This window comes from Bombus pyrosoma, linkage group LG12 (assembly GCF_014825855.1).
Source record: "Bombus pyrosoma isolate SC7728 linkage group LG12, ASM1482585v1, whole genome shotgun sequence".
NCBI lineage: Eukaryota > Metazoa > Arthropoda > Insecta > Hymenoptera > Apidae > Bombus > Bombus pyrosoma.
The window spans coordinates 2,288,733-2,310,333 of record NC_057781.1 but is presented as its reverse complement, the minus strand read 5'-3'; the positions used below and the strand labels follow the sequence as shown (position 1 = coordinate 2,310,333).

General features: G+C 34.5%; 2 protein-coding genes across 8 annotated transcripts; both read left to right on the top strand.

Annotated features, from left to right (window-relative positions):
• The first annotated feature begins 790 nt into the window (after nt 1-790).
• Nucleotides 791-16,619, top strand: LOC122573975 (vitamin K-dependent gamma-carboxylase). 5 transcript variants are annotated; one of them, XM_043741036.1, is made up of 12 exons: nt 794-843; nt 9,751-9,850; nt 9,929-10,052; nt 10,198-10,433; nt 10,561-10,882; nt 11,132-11,314; nt 11,436-11,599; nt 11,684-12,069; nt 12,159-12,359; nt 12,524-12,762; nt 12,891-13,202; nt 13,420-16,619. In XM_043741036.1, exons 4-12 carry the CDS (start codon nt 10,208-10,210, stop codon nt 13,577-13,579), a joined length of 2,193 nt encoding a protein of 730 aa, XP_043596971.1. In that variant the 5' UTR covers nt 794-843; nt 9,751-9,850; nt 9,929-10,052; nt 10,198-10,207; the 3' UTR covers nt 13,580-16,619. The 5 variants fall into 5 exon arrangements, with proteins under 5 accessions (XP_043596972.1, XP_043596971.1, XP_043596974.1 ...); XM_043741039.1 differs by having other exon boundaries at nt 799-843; nt 9,951-10,052; XM_043741037.1 differs by lacking the exon at nt 9,929-10,052 and having other exon boundaries at nt 791-843.
• Nucleotides 16,280-20,801, top strand: LOC122573977 (organic cation transporter protein-like). 3 transcript variants are annotated; one of them, XM_043741044.1, is made up of 8 exons: nt 16,280-16,415; nt 16,750-16,930; nt 17,265-17,504; nt 18,131-18,389; nt 18,637-18,805; nt 19,028-19,314; nt 19,637-19,920; nt 20,409-20,801. In XM_043741044.1, the coding sequence occupies exons 2-8, from the start codon at nt 16,757-16,759 to the stop codon at nt 20,667-20,669; spliced, it is 1,674 nt and encodes a 557-aa protein (XP_043596979.1). In that variant the 5' UTR covers nt 16,280-16,415; nt 16,750-16,756; the 3' UTR covers nt 20,670-20,801. The 3 variants fall into 3 exon arrangements, with proteins under 3 accessions (XP_043596979.1, XP_043596976.1, XP_043596978.1); XM_043741041.1 differs by having other exon boundaries at nt 16,321-16,459; XM_043741043.1 differs by lacking the exon at nt 16,280-16,415 and adding an exon at nt 16,480-16,619.
• The last annotated feature ends 800 nt before the right edge of the window (nt 20,802-21,601 follow it).

Below are 21,601 nucleotides of genomic sequence, written 5' to 3'. Positions count from 1 at the left end.
CAGGCTTTCAAAAGAATACATTGAGGTAGATCGAAAGAGAAACAAAAAGGCAACATTAGAAACTGCTCCGAATCTCGTCTGGATCGAATAATCAGATACCTTTCTGCCGGTATATACCAGGTGAGCCAGTTGAAGCGAATAACGCCTTTTGACGTTAACGCCAGACCTCTTGTGTGTGCGACCACCATAAACACAGTCGGCGTACAACGGCAGATTTTAATCTCCCGTTTGAGTTCCTGGTTACCGAGAGCCATTACCATTATGTTTGCACTTTGACTATCACTCTATTGTCTCTCTTATCTAATGGAACATCAACAGAATTGCTGTCGTGACAACGGATTTGTTAATTTTGTATGACCACTGTTTCGATTCCTCGAGTTGCATTCGTCCATGTTGGTCAATTCTTTGATATTTTGATATTGATAAAATATTTATAAAAAGGGAAGTTTAGTTAGTTTTTTCCTATTGAAGAGATTATGGGAAGTAATCAGGATAAACTAACCAAGATAGGTATTGTTGAGATATGTATAATTTTCTGTGCTGGACTAGGTTAAATGCGCAGTAAGAATACTTGTATGTTAGTATCAGTGTATGGAAGTATGTGTGTGCGCGGCGTCTCCAAAACAGATGAATGTAAACAGTTCAGTCGTTAGAAGCATCTGGAATAGTCGGTTAACAGTCGGGTATAGAAGAAAGTGTTAAGACGCGTGCAAATATTTATCGATAAATATAATGGAGATCGTCCATTAAATAAATGTATAACTATTTCAATATTAATTAAAAGTGTAAATTTTGTGTTCCTGTGACATTATTTCGGCTTCAAACATCCAAAATTCTCAACAGGTATGTCATATGTTCAGTTAATTTATAAGATAAATGATCTTATTAAAAGATAAATAATGATTGTGGGATGCAAGAGATGAAAAAAGAAGGATGAAAAATAGTATGGCTATGTTAGAAACGGTTCGTACATAGAAATTATCGCAGATGTCTACTAAGCGGGACTAGGCACTTAAAAACGAAGTGGACTGGTTTGGCCCGGCGGCTGGGCAAAAGTAGTACAGTTGCCATTTGTGGTAAAATAATATCGAGGATAAAAAAAGGCTGCACGCGCCATTGACCTTCTATGAACGTTACATCGGAACGATTGTACGGTTAAAGTAGAGGGTGGCAAGCCTGTCGAGCCAGTGTACACAAATAAACAGACAGAAGGAAATTATTTTTTTGGGGGAACTCGTTAAAAGTACTGTCGTATCTTTCAGCTTCTCCAACACAGAATCAAACTATGTACGTATGAACCTCTTGGAGGACGAACTGATCAATTTCATTTCTTATCAATTTCTTAGTTTCATAACGTACATTTTTTTTTTATTTATTAGTAATTTACAATCAATTCTCGCATTGAGAATTTTCAGTAATTTTCTCTGACGTGGCGCAGTGACATGGCTAATTATTTATAATAAGTTAATACTTATTATAAATAAGTATAATTATAAATAAGTATTATAAATAAGTAAATATTACTTAATATAAATATCTAGTTAAATCTTGTGCTTAGTTCTAACGGGTAGTTTTTTTTAGCCTGCGGATCTGGTCCGACGTGTTAAGTAATTTAGTAATTGGGGGGTTTCGATGTTTGTTGACTCTTTTGCTATATCTGTTGCTATATTTTGTTATTTCTTCTTTGACTGTTGGTATCTTGAGATCGCGATGTATTACTTCGTTGGTGACATACCAGGGTGCATTAATTAGGGATCTTAGCGTTTTCGATTGGAAGCGTTGAAGTATTTCAATGTTGGAATTACTTGCTGTTCCCCATAGTTGGATTCCGTAGGTCCAGACAAGTTTTATTACGGTCTTATAGAGGGTAATTTTGTTCTGCGTGCTTAAGTTGGAGCGTCGGCCAGTGAGCCAATAAAATTTTTTAAGTTTATCCTTGAGTTGCTTTGTTTTGTCTGTGATGTGTTTTTTCCATGTTAATCTCCTATCCAGGGTCATGCCCAGGTATCTGACTGTGTCCTTGCTAGGAATTGTTGTACTGTTAATGGTGACCTGAGGGCAGGTTTGTTTTCGCAGCGTGAAGGTTACATGTGTGGATTTTTTTTCATTAATTTTGAAGCCCCATTTATGAAACCACTTTTCCATAGAGTCGAGACATCGCTGGAGAGTGAATGAAGCAATTATCGGGTCTGCGTGGAAAGCTAATAGCGCTGTGTCGTCAGCAAATGTTGCTATAGTTATCTCTGTTGATATTGGTAAATCGGTAATGTAGATGGAAAACAGCAGGGATCCAAGGACACTACCTTGGGATATGTCAGCTTCTATTGGGAATATTATGGTTATGGCGTCTAAGTATTTAACCATGAATTGTCTTTTGGTTAGGTAGGACTTTAAGATGGAGTAATAGGTGTGTGGTAGGATTTTTTTAAGTTTGTATAGAAGCCCTTCATGCTATACTTTGTCGAATGCCTGTTGAATGTCAAGGAATACCGCTGAGCAATATTTTTTCTTTTCTAGGATTTGGCTGATATTTTGTGTTATGCGATGGATTTGCTCTATTGTAGAATGTTGTTTCCGAAAACCGAATTGATGATCTGGCAGTGTTTTCGAATCCTCTAGGAGTGGAAGAAGTCGTTTCGTTAGCATCTTCTCGAATAGTTTTGACAAGGTAGGTAGAAGACTAATTGGGCGATAGGAGCTAGTTTCATATATTGGTTTTCCGGGTTTAGGGATGAGAGTAATCAGTGAAATTTTCCAGGCCTTAGGATTCATAACGTAATTCAATTCTCACGAAACAAATGACTTACTGTTATGAAATATATCATAAAAATATGACAAACAATCAAAGACAAATATATTTTCCAATTTATGGTATTGATCAATATGACTTCTGAACAGCTCATATTTCGATTGTTTATTGATTTTCATTTATTGATTGAACGAGAAAGAAATAAAATTGAACATAAAGCTGCTTTGAAGAACTCGTAACAGATAAAGAAAGAATTAATTTTTATTAAAGTTTGCTTAAGCTACAAATATCCTGCAACATTCTTTCTAATCTTACGAAAGATTCAGTTGATTCCTTTTCTATTAATAAAAGAGATAACGTTCGGATTACTCGACTCGCATCGTATCGCTCGGTTTCTAAAGAGATAATGATCGTTCCTAGGAGGGAAACGTAGAATATAATACTCGAAGATTCCCTAGGGGCAAGAGAGGATGGTTCCTCGCCAACTATTCGAACAAAAGAATCTCTCAGCAGGGTATTCCCTAGAAACTGGTATGTGATTCGCAGATCGATCAGCTACGCGCTTCCAATGTAACAGATCAATGAAAATAATTCTTATAACGAACTATATCAAAGTTTTATGGAATCTCGATTGGCTGTCAAACTCTAATCAAATAATACATAGACTTTTCTTCCCCTCGTTCTATTTTCGAACCATGCTTTCTTAAATCCATAGAAATCTACTTACATACGTGATATCTATTCTCGACGAGTATTGTATCTTTGAAAATAAAAGAGACTGCTGCAATAAGTAAGCACGCCCCGGTAATTACAGGAAACCAATTCAAAATTAAGTCGGCTTTCGGAACGTACTATAAATTCATAGTTAAATAATATTTTCGTAACGATAAACTTTTACACTTTTGAAAATTTTAGCTTTGTTTCTTTTCCAATAAATAGAATTTAAATATTCCAGTTATCGCCTTATTTCAACGAACTTTTCTATTCTGGACATGTTTCAAGCCTTAGAAAATGAATCACGCGAGTGACAACATGATGGACACCCAGTCGAACACGCACCGGTACCTGTATCCCCTGCGTTTTGTCACCCCAGAATCGTCTTTCCGGATGAACGCCTCGCAAAAATGAAAATCGTTCGCATGTGATGATGCGAGTATCAGTCTGCCCTCTTTCAAGATCATAAACTATCGAAACGAGAAATGCTAATGAGCTTCTAATAGTTTTAATTTCATCCAGCACCCCACATGGGTTTTGCAGCAAGCTTAAAAAAGAAAAAGACAGTTAGACCTCGTGCAGGTTTTCTAGCTATGTAAGTAACAAAAAGAGGATTTTCACGGGGAACGTTCTTTAGTGCGTTTTTTGTACCAAACTTCGTTCACGAAACACTTGCTCCAGGATTGTCTGGCTTTTTTAGGAAAGTGAAAAAAAGCGTGTACTCTTTTAGAATCGTTTTTTGACCAGCTGCAGGGAGAAATGAGTTTGTTTCTGGAAGACTGGTTTGATTCTTATTAATTACACAGCGTTTGCTGTATGTTTTAAATTCGGATGCCGTAAATTTTAAAGTTTGCAATTCATATTATAATCTACATAATGGAATCCTACTTATTTAATACTTCTAATCTACGTGACAGCATTTATTCTACAATATACAAATGTCTACTTGTTGTGTCATATGTCGACAATAATTTATTACTAAAATTTTGTAATAAAATAAATATTAATTTAAACAACGGATTCACATTTACTCCATAAATCAATCGGCCAACAAATGTGTTTAGTATCCCCATCAGGTTTCGTGAACATTGAAAACGCTTAAGACGCGACCGCCATGGAAAACAAACTAGCCACCCATCGACGATCGGTGCTCCATTATCTTCGGACTGTCACGGCTTTAGAGGATTACACGTCGATTACGAGGCTCAATTTTAAACTGTCCGTCTCCCTCTTGCCCCGACCCAGCAACCCTTTGCGGGTTACTCCATGGTTTTACAATCAGTCACCCGTGCTGTGACACGACCGACACACGGTTCGTCGAAGGGGTTGCCACTTTTCGAAAAGCGGATTACGCTTCTCATTCTGCCATCTTTTTCGATTCTTTCGCACTCCACTGTCCTACGATCGTTACTGATCGATCGGTTTTGATCTAGAATGGATCTTCGTTTGCTAACTGTCATTCGTTCAAAACATTTCCTCAAAAGGAATCGAAAAGTGTGTAGTGTTAGCCGAAAATAATTAAGAATTTAGAATCGAGAAACCCGTGCTTACTTAATATGAATATAATAATATAATATACATTGATATAAATATCTAAAATAACTAAAAAATTGTATAAAGCGATTAAAAAATTTCTAATGTTACTCAGTATCATTGAGGAATTCCTCAAGTAAAGAACATTAATTTTTAATTGTGTTAATTATTAAATTTCCAACACAAAATTAAACAAAGAATTGGAAAATATATTTCATAAAGTTTCCCTAGGTACTTTTTATTCCCAGAGGATGGCGAATATTTTCTCGATAGGGGCAAAGGGTGGTCCATAAAGAGCAAAATGGTTTTACGCCTTTCTTTGGCTCTCCATTTTTTTCCTTACCCTGCGTGACAGTTTCGCACGTCACTGTTTACTACCGGTGCAACCCCTTTTGGCGTTCCTAGGCGTGGTAGTATTTTTAAAAGGTGTCAGCCAGTTTTTAGGAATCAAATGATCCCAAGAACTTCATGGGTTTGTTTGAACGCTATTGTTGATTTTAGTTCACTTTTCCTCTTCTTTGTTTTCGTTAAGTTACGGTTTGTTGTAGAGACATAAGAAGCAAAAATTTAATTTTTATTTCCAGTTGCAATTTATTTGTTTCTTTTCAATTTTAAAATGAAGTGTACTAAAAGTATTACATGTATGGAAATAAAGCTCTATATATTTTATTTAGTTTCCTTAAATTTGTTTCGTTCATTCATACAATATCCTAAATTTTTTTAACGAATCCTTATGAATATCTAAGTCAGTATTATTACAAAATTAAACCATTCACAGGGACAAGCATGAAACTTGTTACTATTAAAGGTGCAACTCAAGCTTCCTGAACAAGGCAAACGAAAAATCCAGCGTAGCATTAGAAAGTACTTGATGCGTACTGGGTACTTTGAAATTTCGAAGGCCCCTCTACTGTAGGCTCCTATAGGTGCCCCTAGGTTTTTTTTCAGTATGAATGATGATGTATGGATGTTGGCTGGGCGCTAGGGGCTGGGTAAAGGGTTCCATTGTTAAACACCCCCCTCGAGAACGAACCCTCTCTCTCTCTTCGCGGGAGAGACCATCATGAAATATTGCCGGTGAGCAACAAACTGCATTCTGCAAGCTGTATACTGTTAATTTTATGCCAGATTTTTTTTGCCCACTTCATCCATCCCTCCTCCCCTTTTGCTATTTAGACTTGCAGCGCAAAGATCGTTACTAGTGGAATTCTTTATGGGGAAACGTTCGCTCTTAGATCACCAATGTACATAATTCGAAATTTCAATTTCAAAAAAATGTATAAGGTGTAGATTATATGTTCTTGAAATTTAGATGAAAGAAATTTTAAACATGAGACAATTTTCTTTAAAGTTTCTGTGATTGCGATATTAATGGAAACAAGTGATTGAATTTATTGGAATAATTCTTTCTTGCGTAATATATTTTTATTGCATAAAGAAACTCTTGAACATAATGAATATGAGTTACATAATATCGGACACGCGCTACATCCACGCTATTGTTTCTTCATGCATAAAGAGTTGTCCGCAACATCCTTCGATTCTTCTGCTCTTCACATGAATATGCATCCATCTAATGCAGCGAGGATTACACTTTTTATCGAGATTTTGAGAATAACGTGGCTACTCTAGTGAACCGTACAAACGTTTCATTCCCTTCAGTTTGTTACATAAATGACAACTACGTTACTTTTGACAAATATCATTGTTTGACAGCAACATTGTTCGATAAGAAGGAACAATATTCCTTTCATCTCTAAAATCTTTCACAGCATATTGACTTGTTCGTGAAAGAACGTGGTTCAATAAAAATCAAAAGTAACATCGAATATTTAACTACTAAGGCTAAGCTGAACAACTTAAAAAAGAAATTTCCTTCATTCACACGCTTCTCAAATCTATCACGATCAAAATTACAACCTATGAATTTCTTCAGGAAAGAACGACGTCGCATAAGAATCACAAATTGCACCATTAAATGTCTAACAACTAAAGGCAAACTGAAAGCTCTAAAAAGGAATTTACCTTTTCACACTTGTTAATCTGTCACGATCAGAATTTCAAAGTGTTAATTTTTTCGTAAATGAACGTCACGTCAAAATGAAAAGCGTCATTCTTAACTACGTCGACAATCGAAAGCAAGCTGAAAAAATTAAGTCAAGGAGAAGAAGGAGGAGCGAACGAGGGCTAGAACTTGATATCAGAGTACGTTATCGGGGAGAACAATGCGGAACCGCAATTAATAGAGCCTGTAATCGGACGCCAGACACGCATCCCAGGCGATATATGCAAATTCGATCGGACACGGTTTTAGAAATTCGCCGTGGCCCTCCTCGTCCGCCAACAATGCGTGACTCCATCGACAATAGGAAATAATAAACCATGATAAATAGCCGGGCAAATACGTACGACAATCGCGGATCTCCTTTCGCCTCTTCTCCTCTTCGTCCGACTTCTTCTTTCTCCGTCCCTCATTTTGGCCGCTTCCAGGTGGACTGATTCATATTCCTGAACAAATAAGTTCGACAAATATTACGCGGGGGTTGATGGGGCTCTTATGTGTGCCCGTGAGCAAATAGCGGCGTTAATTTCCTCGCTCACGTGTCCCGTCGCGTTCCATTTTCCAATGGAGAACCGAAGAAGAGGTGTTCTTTTTTATGGTAGTACATTTGATGAATATTGAATGTCCTATTATAGGTTTTATATCCGCGCAGGAGATCGTTATACGTATAGAAATAATTTGAAAATGAAGGAAAAAGGTTTTTTCCAATTGGTTATCTACTGAGGAAAATCGAGAATACAAATTCGTAAATTTCAAGAAAATGCGTTCAATATGGCTATCGACAATATGTCGAAGTGTTCATTTCAAGCTCAATTCTTTCCAAAAATCAAAATCTCAGGCGAAAAAACTTTGCATTTCTTTTTTCACTTATACATACTCGAATGTAAAATACCTACCTGCCTGAGACGTACAGTACTTTGTTCAAAAGTATAAATAAATGTTTGAAGTGAGTCGTGACAATAACAAAATTACTTTGATAGAAAAGATAGAAAAAGTAAAAGAAAAGCGAAACCAGTCATTTCGTATGTGTGTAAAAGATCAAGACTCTTCAGATATTTTCAACTCTGTTAGATGAAGCGTTTTAGATTTGTATCCAGTTGATATTGAATTTTTATTTGTGATGTATTAGAACGTGTTGTAGACGTATATAACTACATTTGGCATTTTTGTCTCTAAGACGTATCGAGGAATACAAGAGGGACCGAGATCCATTATGAAATGGTAGTTTTGGAGCCTTGAACCTTGAAGAGGCAGCACTAATCAAAAGTGGTCCACGGAGACAGATTGAGGGGCGTGCTGAAATAAATCAGTCCTTTGTTTTACGGCTTTAAAACGGCCGTTGGGGATTTTGAACGCGAAGTTACGTCCATTCATTAGAAACACCCCAGCTGCGAGACCAAAAAGACTTCGTTGCCTCATTCAAAAACTGCGTAATCGTTGTTCTCTATTACGAATTGTATACCGTTATACTATTCCTCTACGTACATGACTTAAAACTGCATCTATTTTTAGACTATAAAACCATTTCGAACACGAGAAGTATTTCTAAGATGCAACGACAATTTTTCATGCAAATTAAATTCGATAGGTTGATGAAATGAATGAATAAATGCGTTACTGATTCATCATTTTGATGAAAGAAAAGGATTAAGCAATGCGTTGTGGTGGAAACGATTGGGATTAATAGTGAGAGCGTAGCAAAGTCCCATAGGATCTTCTTGATGAAAAGTAAGGATTTTGGATATAATAGTCTATCTTTGAGAATCTAATATTCACGCACCCCTCTTGGTATCTTTTTCGATGACTAAGATAGCTCATTATTTGTAATTCAGATATATCGTATCTTTCATCATATATACTGAAACATATATACCGAAAGATAGTGTTAGTTATCTTTGCAAACATTATTTATGATAGAATTGTTTCTTTATATTTATCACAATAATAAAAGTAAATATTAAAAAATAGAAAATACACTATTGCTCTCTAACGTTATTCACGCAATAAGAACATACGTAAATTTGTCAGACCTTGTTATATAATTACATAGTGTACTGACAATGGCGGAGATAAGCGGATGTCGATAATTTATTTTTAAACGAGTGTAACGGCGCAACGTACAATTCAACCAGTTAACCAACGTTCCAATTGCTATGAAACGTTCTCCTGGCTTTCACAAACTTTCTTTACGTTTCACAGAATTTTAGAAAATACCATAACTTTGCTCAATCGTATAAACCTGAAAAAACTCCATAAATTAATTCGGAGCACTCTAGTATTTTCCACATTAAACTTCCCAATATCTGAAACTTATGCCGATTACGGAACCCATCTGTAATATAACATTTTTAATTTTCTTCATCGCGTGAACATTGTCGTAACAAAGTCGATCAATAAATTTAACTCAGTAAAATCATCGAAGCGAATAATCGACACTTTACATAGGCATCCATCCACTTTACAAAATATACTGAAGCAAATTTCGTTTTCTTTCGATTACACACGAAATAGAAGCAGATGACGATGCATTTTTTAAATATCGACCGATAATGTGCATCGATAAACCTGAGCACAATGCACAAGAATGCCCGATAATATATATTATTATTGCGCGGGCGCGGGTCAATAATCGAGCACGTTGCCTGGCGACGGTACTCCTGCTCTCTCTCAGCCTCCGGAATTTCTTTTTCAGTGACTAGTCCTGCAGCTGCGACGCGCAGAAGTCCAGCAACCTTCGATACATCGTCATCGGACCGGTTTCATCTACTCTGGCTTAAACACGCCGCTCCTCGGTAAGTTAAATCGAATACTTTCGCTTTATTCTTCGCATCCGTTCGCGATATATTTGCTTTCATTCGATCTCTTATCAGTTTCAGTCTCTTTTCTGTTCAGATTCAAAGTTTGAAGTTAAAATTCAGCGATCTTCATTGCGTCTCGACTCGCCTCGATGGAATTTTGCGAATCAATTCTTTAATATTTTTTATCGATTGATTGGTACGTTCATGTTCTCGTATTGTAGGTGATAATGTCAAAACGAGTGGCTGAAAAGAAGTAATTTTGGTGTTTAAAGAATATGTTTGAGTTATGTAAAGCTCATGTAAAGCTTTTGTGATGTAAAGCTTAGTATTTTTACTTTCAGTTCAATAGTTATGTGGAGAAAAAGCAGACAGTTAGCAACTTTCCAACCCTGTTCAGAAACTGGAAGTGAATGTAAGAAAGGTGGTAAACAGAAACTCTCAGCACGTACGATCGAAGATAAGTTCGAAAGACTATGTGGATTCAAATTGGACGATCTTTCGTCTTTTGAAAGATTCACAGCGCTTTTGTATCGACCAACTGATCCAGCTAGTTTAGGAGTTGTCAGAGCACTTTTTGGTTAGTTATTTTAAGATACAATATAATGGTTAAAAAAATAGGTGGGCAATCTATTTGTTAACATAAAACATAAGAGGTAATACAAATTTATACTTAATTTTATGTTTACTTAAATAACATTGTCTAGGACTATGCATGGTATTGGACGTGGTAGAAGAACGAGGATTAGCAGATATAGACATAAAATGGGGAGATCCTATGGAGTGCCATTTCCCATTAATTCACGGAATGAAAGCTCCCTCACTGCCATGGATGATATTAATTTACACGATAATGTGGATAGGTGCTTTTGGAATTATGCTAGGTTCGCGATTCAAAGTAGCTTGTGCCTGTTTCGTGATTCCATATTGGTACATCTTCCTCTTGGATAAAAGCTACTGGAACAATCACACGTATCTTTATGGGATCGTTGCTATTCTCTTCTGGGGTACGGAGGCTAACAAGTACTTGTGAGTTTGAAAGAAAATCTGAATGAGAAAATTGACTGATATGAGTCAGAATCATTGCAGATATTAATTTAATACTAAAACATATCAATTTGATGGCCTAAACAATAAATGGAAATTTTTCTTATCGTTTTTTCTGCAAATGTTCCTGATTTTTTTATAAAATATTTAATTTATAAATCTGTACAACTTGGGTAGTTCTATGTCTACTAATTATTTAATGCTAGAAATTGACGAAGTGTTCTCTTACAGTGCATTGGATGCTACTAAAATGAAAGTTACCGAGAAAACCGCGCCATTATGGAACTATTTCATTCTAAAGTTTCAATTTTTTGCACTATATTTCTTAGCTGGACTGAAAAAATCTGGTGCAGAATGGCTATCAGGTTACGCCATGACGAATTTATCGCAGCATTGGGTCTTCAGTCCGTTTAAGTAGGTATAATTAAGAATCGAACATATCTAAGTTCGAAAATACATGAAAACTATACTCTTATCAGAGGTAGACAGCCGATAGAATTTTGCCAGTCGATAAAATATTATTGCACCATTTCAGATTATTTTTGACCACCAAGCAAACTGATTTTTTCATAGTTCACTGGTTTGGATTTATCTTTGACCTCACGGTTGGATTTTGGATGCTGTTCGATAAAACTCGAATTCCTGCAATGATATTTTGTACAGCTTTCCACTTAATGAACTCTCGATTATTTAGTATCGGTGAGTAATTTCGTTTCGGTAATAATTTTATCCCAAGGTAAACGAAATTCTACGTGCATTATTAATTTCAGTGTTTATTCTCAGGAATGTTTCCATTAGTGTGCCTTGCAACGATGCCTCTGTTTTGCAGTCCAAATTGGCCTCGAAGGCTCGGAACTTTCATCAAACGTAATTATGCTCGTTTATTTTCTAAGAAAAGTCAAGAGATAAGAAACTATGAGAAAATTGCGATGGAGCAAGTAAAAGAATTGTACGATGAAACAAATGATGAAACTGGCAACGGATCATCGATCGATGATGGAAACCAAGAAGGTACAAACTCGATAAGCTCTACAATTACTTGTAAACATATCAAAGGAATCAGCAGCAAATCCACTAGAGTGACGAAGAAGCAAAAGTTCGTAGTTTCTCTATTACTATTCCATGTATTCTTGCAGTTTTTCTTACCATACTCTCATTTTATCACGAAGGTACACTAATAATATGTTCCTGATTACACGAACCGCTTACATCAATTTTTTGATATTCAATAATTCTTCCCTTTTTTCATTATTATTAGGGTTACAATAACTGGGTACCAGGAATGTATGGATATTCTTGGGACATGATGGTGCACGTTTGGGATACTGTACTAGTCGTAATTAAGATTCACGATAACGTCAGTAACGAGGATCGTTATTTGGATCCTGAAGCATGGGTGCAAACCAATCGATGGGAGAAACACGGCGATATGGTCATACAATACGCTTCCTGTTTAAGAGTAAGTGTTATCTTATCGACACACCCGTATCATCAGATTATGTAATGTTTGAGAATCTGAATTCTTAGTAAATAAGAAAAGAAAGATTCACATCTGTAACGACGCGTACGATCAGCAAATTTCACATGCAATTTATGCTATAGAGAGTAATATGATATTTATAGGATAATTTAATTAAACAAGAAAATCAACTTTTCGAGAGTGACTTCCAACGCGACAGAAAACCGAAATGGTCGCGACTGTCATCGAATTTAAGCATCTACATCGACGTGTGGTGTTCGCTAAATGGAAGATTTCAACAGAGGATGTTTGATCCAAATGTTGATATGCTAACAGTAGATTGGCACCCGTTTCAGCCTATTTCTTTCTTAATGCCCCTTCTTTCGCAATATAATTCGTATAGGTATAAACACAGTTTACTTATCTAATGATTTATGAATTAAACTACCCTAGTAAATAGCGTTTTCAACGAACGAATATTTTCATATAAATAACAAAATTATGATATTTATTGTTTTATTTTCTATTCAGATACAAGTTGGAAGAAATTCAGCAACACGTTTACACTTGGTCCAACGATACCGATGTTCTTTTCATCGCTGATTTCCCAGGCATGTATCTAGACAATTATATCTCTAAGAACTTCACCAACGTCACACTGACTGTTCTCGAAGGTGAAATAACATATAGCGACGAGGAACAGAGATATATCGTGGTCTCGAAAGGATCATCGATCCAAGTACAAACAGGCCAATTTCATAAAGTAACGACAACGAGCGCTTATCCAGCTTGCTACATGTACACCTGTACTAATCGAAATAAAGAGGAACCAGAAACGGATGAGTATGTAATAATTTTGTGAATCTTTGTAAATACTTTGTAGACATAGTTGTTTAATTACTGGTTACACCCACGATAATAACTTATGAATATCTGTGTCATCTTTGAGTCTAGTTAGTTGAAGATGTTATAAGTTATAGTATAGTTGAATGGAATATAGCAGGTATGAAGCATGTGCAAATTAACAGAATAAATTTAACTAAGATTTGTTTCTTTGCAGTATAATGGAGCTCGAAGAACCAAGAGAAGCTTTCCCAATCGCGAGGGAAATTAGATACAAGGTCGACGCCTGGATAAGAGCATTGTATCATATAGCAAACTCATTTTTCCATTTAGTGTACAACGTTCCTATGGTGCGACGAGTACAAGTCAATGAATAATATAAATATTTGCGATTCAAAGTCGTCTGAACACAGTACGAAATTAATCGAATGTTGATTTCCATTTCTAAGCGGCTAATTTTTAGAAATAGATCAGGACTGATGAAGAGTTTATTGTTTTACCTGACTTGAGGTAAAATTGTGATATCGATTCTCAGTAGATAGATGGATTATTTCAATTCAGTAGATAAAATAGATATAAATGTCCAAAGAGAATTTATTATTAATTATCAGTTATTATAAAAATAAGTGGACAAGTGGAGACATGTATCAATGAAGTTTCGTTAAATGCAACTTGTTTACATCAGAATATTATTGTTATTTTCAATTATCTACTAAATAACCTATGTGTACTATAAGGATATAGAATAAATAAAATTCAAGCATATAATAATTAAGCTTCATTGGCATTTACTCCCAGTCTACCCATCCATTTATTTTTGTCTCTGCGACTGTATGTAATATATAAATAATGGAAGAATCAAATGTGCACGGAGGAAGATAATCGTGATTAAAACCGTATTTTCGTATTTTTTCGGATTAACTTTTTCGCTTTTGTTTGGAAAATAACGGTGAATGATTGCCACCGTGGCGAGTTTTAGAGCTAAGAGCGTCTATTATTAGTTCCTAATAAAAAGATAATCGACGAAGTAGAAGACGTCGTAATCGTAACTATGTCAACTCGTCTATGCCCCTGTAAAAACAATTCATCGTGTTTCTAATAATACGCTCAAGTCGGATCTTTCTTGTTTCGGTCTATGCGCAAAACGCCACTGAAAAACCGCGACGCGAAATTAATCTCAAGGACGTTGAACTTCACGAGAGCAAAAGTATGAAAACGATTAAATATGCGCGATCAAACAGCTATGACTAAATGATGGAAATAAATGGTCGATAACCTACTTCGATTATTCATCGATTCGGTTATCGTTGTGAAAATCGACGAAATTCGAGAAAACACGATTTCTTTGATTTAAGATCTTAAATAAAAGAGAAAGGAAAGAAAGAAATCACATCCCATTCTATTTAATAATAAGAAAAATACTCGACGTGTAGTTGGATATTCAGGGGCTCACAAAACATCCAGAAACATTTTGAGAATATATTATGTGTGTTATACGAAACACTTAAAAATGTTGTTAGCGCTGTAACGAGACTGTCATAATCGTATTGGTAAAGTTTGAAACGAATGTGGAAATGTAGATGGATGCTACAAGATGTTTAGAACAAGTATATGTTTATATGACATCATAATAGTATTTAAACAATCGATTATGAATTAGTATTAGTAAGTCTCAATATTCATTGCAATTATTTTCGATACTTAATACACGTTCAAGCTGTATATTGTATGTGTTGTACACTGATTTTTTACTTGATATATTTTGACAGTAAATATCTCGTAATTTCTATATACATTTTCAAATTGATTCCAAGTTTGACCAATGTAATCACGATAGTCGTGTCTAATTACGGTGCTAATGAAATTTCAAAATGTTTTATATAATACGTACAATATTGGTACAAAAGTTCCTTATGATAAGAGTTCAAATATTTTCGTCAGCCACTCTAATTTATATATTAAATGAATTAAAACAATTCGTTCGGGTGTTTTCGCTGCCATAAAATGTACGCAATCAAACCATCTCTTTTCTCTTCGCTACATAATGCTTGTAAACCATACATACGCCTACGTTAAGAGCGTAAATTTGATATCTCGTAACACTGTAATAAGCTTTCTCGTCTGATAAGTTGTAAGTAAATGCATTCGATGGATCTGATAATTATTCCAGTGATGTACCAACCGTTTCGTATTGCCCCGTAGCCGACAAATAATGACATTATTGTTGTTGTACAATGTAGAATATGTTGCCATCTGTTTCTTTTACAAAAATATTTTCAACATTGTGTCATCAATCATGTTTGTTGTAATAATAATTTTTTAATCGAAGAGCTCGATGGAAAAGTGTATTTTTACATTCACAGCTCTTTTAATACATTTGTCAATATAGTTTACTTTGCAGTATAGATTTTCAAATAAATTTCTAATTTCTCAATTGTAAATCTTAATTTTATTAACACTCAGAAACCACTTACATGCAGAAATATATCGCTTAAAAACAAATATGCAGATAGAAGTAACATCGGTGGAGACCGGTAATTAAGTACTGAGTATTTCATATAGAAATTCTAGATAAGTAGTGAACGAGTTGCAAATAAATTTTAAGTTCTACTAAATCCAAAAATCTATTCAGTTAATATTCAACTTCGATAAAATAAAACTCTATAATAAAAAAAAACTAAAGTTAAGAAATCCGTTATGAAGAAATCTGAAAACGTTTTTGATAAAATAACAGGAAATAATGCTAAATAATACAAAATTGTCGAAAGAATTATAAACTTGTAGCATAACAATATACTATTTAGAACACGAGGACACTTACACATGTAAGTAAATCAACTGAGATTATCATTATCACAAAATGAACATCGGTATCGGCATACGCAATATCGCTATATCTATACCTGTTTAGAAACTTGCTTATCTCGATACGTGGCGGAGGAAACAGCTGTCAATTGTCAGTCGTTGGTATACGATCGTACAGAGACCTTCGATCCAAGAAACGTTGAAAAATTTGTCCGAAATCGTATTGGTAATTAACCAATTGCGAAATTGGTGAGCGTAAATCGACAAGCTGATAGTGCGATCCATTTAAACTTACGCGATCGATTTGTTGTTATTCGAACTGATATAGTATGCTTATCAGAGTGAAAATGCGATGAAAATAATTGCAATGTGACAGTGTCATCAAAAAAGTACTACATATTGACAAAAGTTTGTGAAAAATTTTGTAAATAATTACATGAGAAAATAATGAGGTACAATATAGAACTAGGAGTGGCAGTTAATTGATTTTATGATTAAAAAATGAGCGACTATTAATTGTATTTATGATGTGATCGACGTTGCAGTGAATATAATCGTTAATAATTTCTTCTTCATATTTTCTTATAAATTTGATTAGAAAATTAAACGATGGTTTGTAACTTTTTTCAAAATTGTATTTTATAAATGTTACGTACAAAACCACACTGATTATAATCATAACAAATTTGTCGATGCTTGTTTTCCAAAAGTATGAAATTATTTATCTTGGTATAATTCCTAGAGAAAACATGCCCGCAAGTGGAGATAACGATAGAAGAAGAACGAAAGACACGGATCCGCTGCTCGAAGCGCTTGATAAACTCGGATATGGGTCCAGCTTTTTATGGATAATATTCATTTTTACACTGACACCGACGATATTCAATGGAATGCACTCTATGTCTTATATCTTTATTGCCGAAGTAAACTTAACTTACACTTAGTAGCTACAAAAGCTATTCGCACATATCATTATTTTCCAACGAAAAGTCTTTTTATCAAGTTCTATATACGTTTCAAATTTTAGTAATCATATCAAAGTACCAAATGTTAACAATTAACAAGTAATAAAACTTAATTAATTAGTATTTAAATATTATAATAAATATAATGACGTGCCAATACTTCTTGTAGCCACTGTACCATATTAATAAAAAAGATATTATATAGCGATCAGAGCCCTGGAATAAAAAATTGATAGAATTCTATATAAAAATATACATGTATGATTAGATAAATAAGAATTATGTTTCACAGACTCCCACACATTGGTGTGCAATACCAAGTTTGACTGCCGCGAATTGGACGGACGAAGAAATAAGAAACATCTCATCGACCAGTTCATGTACTATGTACAATTATAATTATGAATACTTTGCGCATATTGGATTCGAGAAAGCGTTAGAATATAAAATTTCGGAGCCTCTACCTGAGTCGATTTCCTGTGAAGTAAGGAGTTTTGCGAATGACATCGATGGAACTTCTCTCGTGCAAGATGTGAGTATCACATTTCACTAATTAGATATAGCCGTAAGTCGTAACACTATTATCCGAAGTTACTTAAAATCCAATTTCCTTAAAGTTCCCTTATCCTTGCCAGAAAGTCGTTTCTATCCTGTCCAATACTCACGGCGGCATCTGTTAGTATCGATTCACTCCCGCTCAAAAATTCGGAGCACATTAAAATTCTTAAAGGAATAACGACTTTCTTGAATGAATATATATTTCATTCATAACACACAATATGCTTCAATAGTATTGAAATTGTAATCAATTATATTTAAAAATAAAAGTTATGATTATAATATACGTATTTGCGAGAAATTTGCGAAAAACAAATTTTCGAAGTCTTATTTCCAAATTTTTTGAATTTTTTGTCATATCTTGGAATTTTTTATAGGCAAAATTGGAAAAACTGGATTTTTTGTAGGCAAAACTGAAAGAACTGGACTTTTTTATACATTTTTTAATACTTTTTTATAATGATTTTTCTCGAACAGTATTTCAAAAGATTTTATTTTATAAAAGAGTATGTTGCATTCCAGTAGGAACTTTTATGTAGATAGGATAACCAGTGAGTATAATGGAAAATTATGAATAATCGACTTTATTATTAATTTTAGTGGGATTTGGTGTGCGATAAAACCGCGGCCCGTTCGAGCACTCACATGGCTTTGTCCCTTGGAAAATTATTGGGCAGCGCTTTGTTCGGAGTCATCGCAGATAAATATGGCCGAAAAATCTGTTACGTTATTGGAATAATAATGTTAATCACCTCTGGTCCAGCTGGTGCGATTGTGCCTTGGTATTGGGGTTTTATAATCTCGAGAGTAGTTAATGGTGCTAGTCATGCAGCCATACAGTATTCGTCTTTCACGACACGTGAGTACTCTATAAATTGATAATATTATAATTATGAAACACACAGTAATGTGATATCGATATGATTTTAAATCAATTGAAAATTTGTATTTATAGAAATTTCTGCCCTTGGAAGCTCCACAATAGCTATCAAAATTAATATTAAAATGAATTACTAATCAATTACTAATGAACTAAAGGTTGATATTTATTAGTTGGTTTATTGGATCGTTAATTATTATTATATATTAGCCTATTTGTCATACAGTCACAGAGGTAGCGAATGAAAAACACAGGCAATGGATGGGAATTGCTTACAACGTCGGCTATGCCACAGGAATAGTAATTGTGCCAGGTGTAGCTTATTTGCTACACGAATGGAGATATATTCAATTAGCAATATCTTTACCGGCTTTGCTTTTGCTAATACACTTATGGTAAGTTTGCTTTTGTGTAATGTGAAATTTCTCAAGGAGACTGAGATCAGGCAGCTTGTTATCTGAAATTGCTTCACGACATAATCTTGTTTGAATTATAGGATTAAAAACTGAATTTAGAGAAATACTGTTTGTATCTTTAAAAGAATTCAGGGAACTTATTATGATAAATCATTTTAATGAGCAGATATGTAGAATAACTGTAATTTGTAACTGTTGCAGGCTTATGCCAGAATCTCCACGATGGCTGATAGCTCACAATCGTCGACAGGAGGCGAAGAGTTTAATCGATAGAGCATCTAAAGGAAGTCCTGATGCAGAAATGAGAACGTCATTGACACCAACCATACAAATACAAGAGTTAAAACAAGAATCGAAGGATACCAAAAAAGGATTGCATAAAAATATGAAAGGATTTTGGGTGCTTCTTAGCAATAGTGAATTACGAAAGAGGATTCTCATCACGAATTTTACTTGGATGACAGCTTCTCTGACTTATTACGCGTTAGGTAATCGAATTATTGAAATTTATTCCTGTTTCCGCTTACTACTATAGTATCTAAAAGAATTATACTTTTACAGTAGAACTCTGTTTATAGGAACTTATCGAAGGAGAGATAGTTTATATAATTGAATTTTGCATGTATAATGAGAGTGTAGTGATTCTCTCGACTACCTAGAATTTCTTCGTATATATTATAGCAGTTCACATTAAAAAAATAGATTTAATTAACAAGAGTTCATTTAGTAAGAATTTCGTTCAAATAAATAGAATTCGTGTAAACTGTTCTAAAGCTTAAAGCTTAAAATATATTTTATCAATCCTTTCAGCGTTAAATGTGAACAATTTCTCAACAAATCGGTACATTTACGTGTTGGTGATGGGTCTAACCGAAATACCAGCTTATTTGATACCGACGCCGATTCTAATGATTATGGGACGACGTCCAGGAAGCGCAAGTTTATATGTCATAGCTGCGTTATGCCTACTCTGTATTCTCGCAATTCCAACGACTGAAAACGATGTAATTATGACCGTATCCTTAATTGGTAGATTCAGCGCGTCAGCTGCTTATGGCATCGTCATTCTATATAGCTCGGAGCTTTTCCCCACGGTAAGCATAGATAGGTGAACTATAAAAGCAATCTACAATAAAATGAGCAATTCTACAATTTTTACAAAAAAACTTTACAAATTTCCATTTTGCGGAATCTAAATGATATTTTGTTAAGTATGTAGATAAAAGCTTGATTATTCTATAATTTCATTCACGCGAGTTCTATATTTTGGTCGCCCATAGTTCTAATAAAACTGCGTTAATAAATAAACTGCATCAATTACACTTTTAACTAACTAAACCAACTATTTCAATAAAAATTACTCGCTAGATATTATGATAGACATTTTCGTAATTTTTACTATTTAATCTACCTTTTGGATATTTCTGGACAAGTTCAATAAATATATGTATTATGTGTGTTTTTGGAACACTTGAAATTTCATTAGCACTGTTACCAAGACTAGATTATCATGATTATCATATTGGTAAAGTTTGAAATGATAACATCAATGACAGCTCTAAATTATTTTTCTTCGAAACAGGTCTGCAGAAACTCCGCGGTTGGTACGAATTCTGCGATGTCGCATGTCGGAAGTGTAGCCGCGCCTTACGTCGCTGATTTATTAGGAGCTGTTGTATGGTGGGGACCAACGACTCTTTGCGGCGGCTTAGCTTTAATAGCAAGTATACTATGTTCGATTTTGCCGGAAACTCGGGGCAGACCGTTAGCGAACACCGTCGACGAGGAAATTACGGAAGAACGAGAGAACGTGTCGTTTTATAACGCTTGCAAGAGTGTATGAAATACAACAGTAATGGGGTCAGGACCCGGTATATTTTCTACTACATTAGCTTATTCTGATTCGTTCATAAGATCCCTTTTTTGTTCACAACACTCATTCTTCAAATAAAGCAATATCAATCTGTATTTCTAACAAAAGTGTAGCTGTGTTTTAATAAAAGTATTGTATACCAATATACCAAATTCCCACATACAAGAGTTGATGAGACGATAGTCTCGTTCCTAAACAATGTGTCCTCACATATTGCAATAGCTAACGAAAATATTCGAACTCATGTAGATACATTTTATGAACATATTTGTGAGTTGTATGAAAAATTTTGAAATTTCGTTAGCGCTGTAATGAAACTCGAGCATCATGATGGTGCTAGTAAAGCTTGGAATAAATCTGAAAATGTACATACATGTTATTGATGCAAGATACCGAATATAAACGTATAGTTCGTACAGATTACAAAAATATTTAGACAGTCAAGTATTTATTGTACTAGTAAGAATCAATATTCAGTAGGACAAGATGAATATTCATTTCTATACGTCTACTAATTTCTTACTGAATATGTATATGTTAGTAATAAATATTTTGTAACTTCTATGTGCATTTTCAGATTGATTTCAAATTTTACGAATATAATTATGATGTGTTTCATTATAGCGCTAATAAAATTGCAGAACATTTTATGTAAGAATCCAAATACTTTCGTAAGCCACTGTACTTCAGACTGCGTTTTACACTGCCTTTATACAAGAATTTGATATTATCGACGAACATATTTTGTATTGTATATCCACGGATTAAAACGCGGAGAATTAAACGATGACTCAAGCATGCAATTGTCTGCTTGTTATACTTTATTATCGAAAGAAAAATATATACAGATTTATGTAATATTTCTTTCATATTCCTTTTTATGAAAATTCTACTTGAGCTCT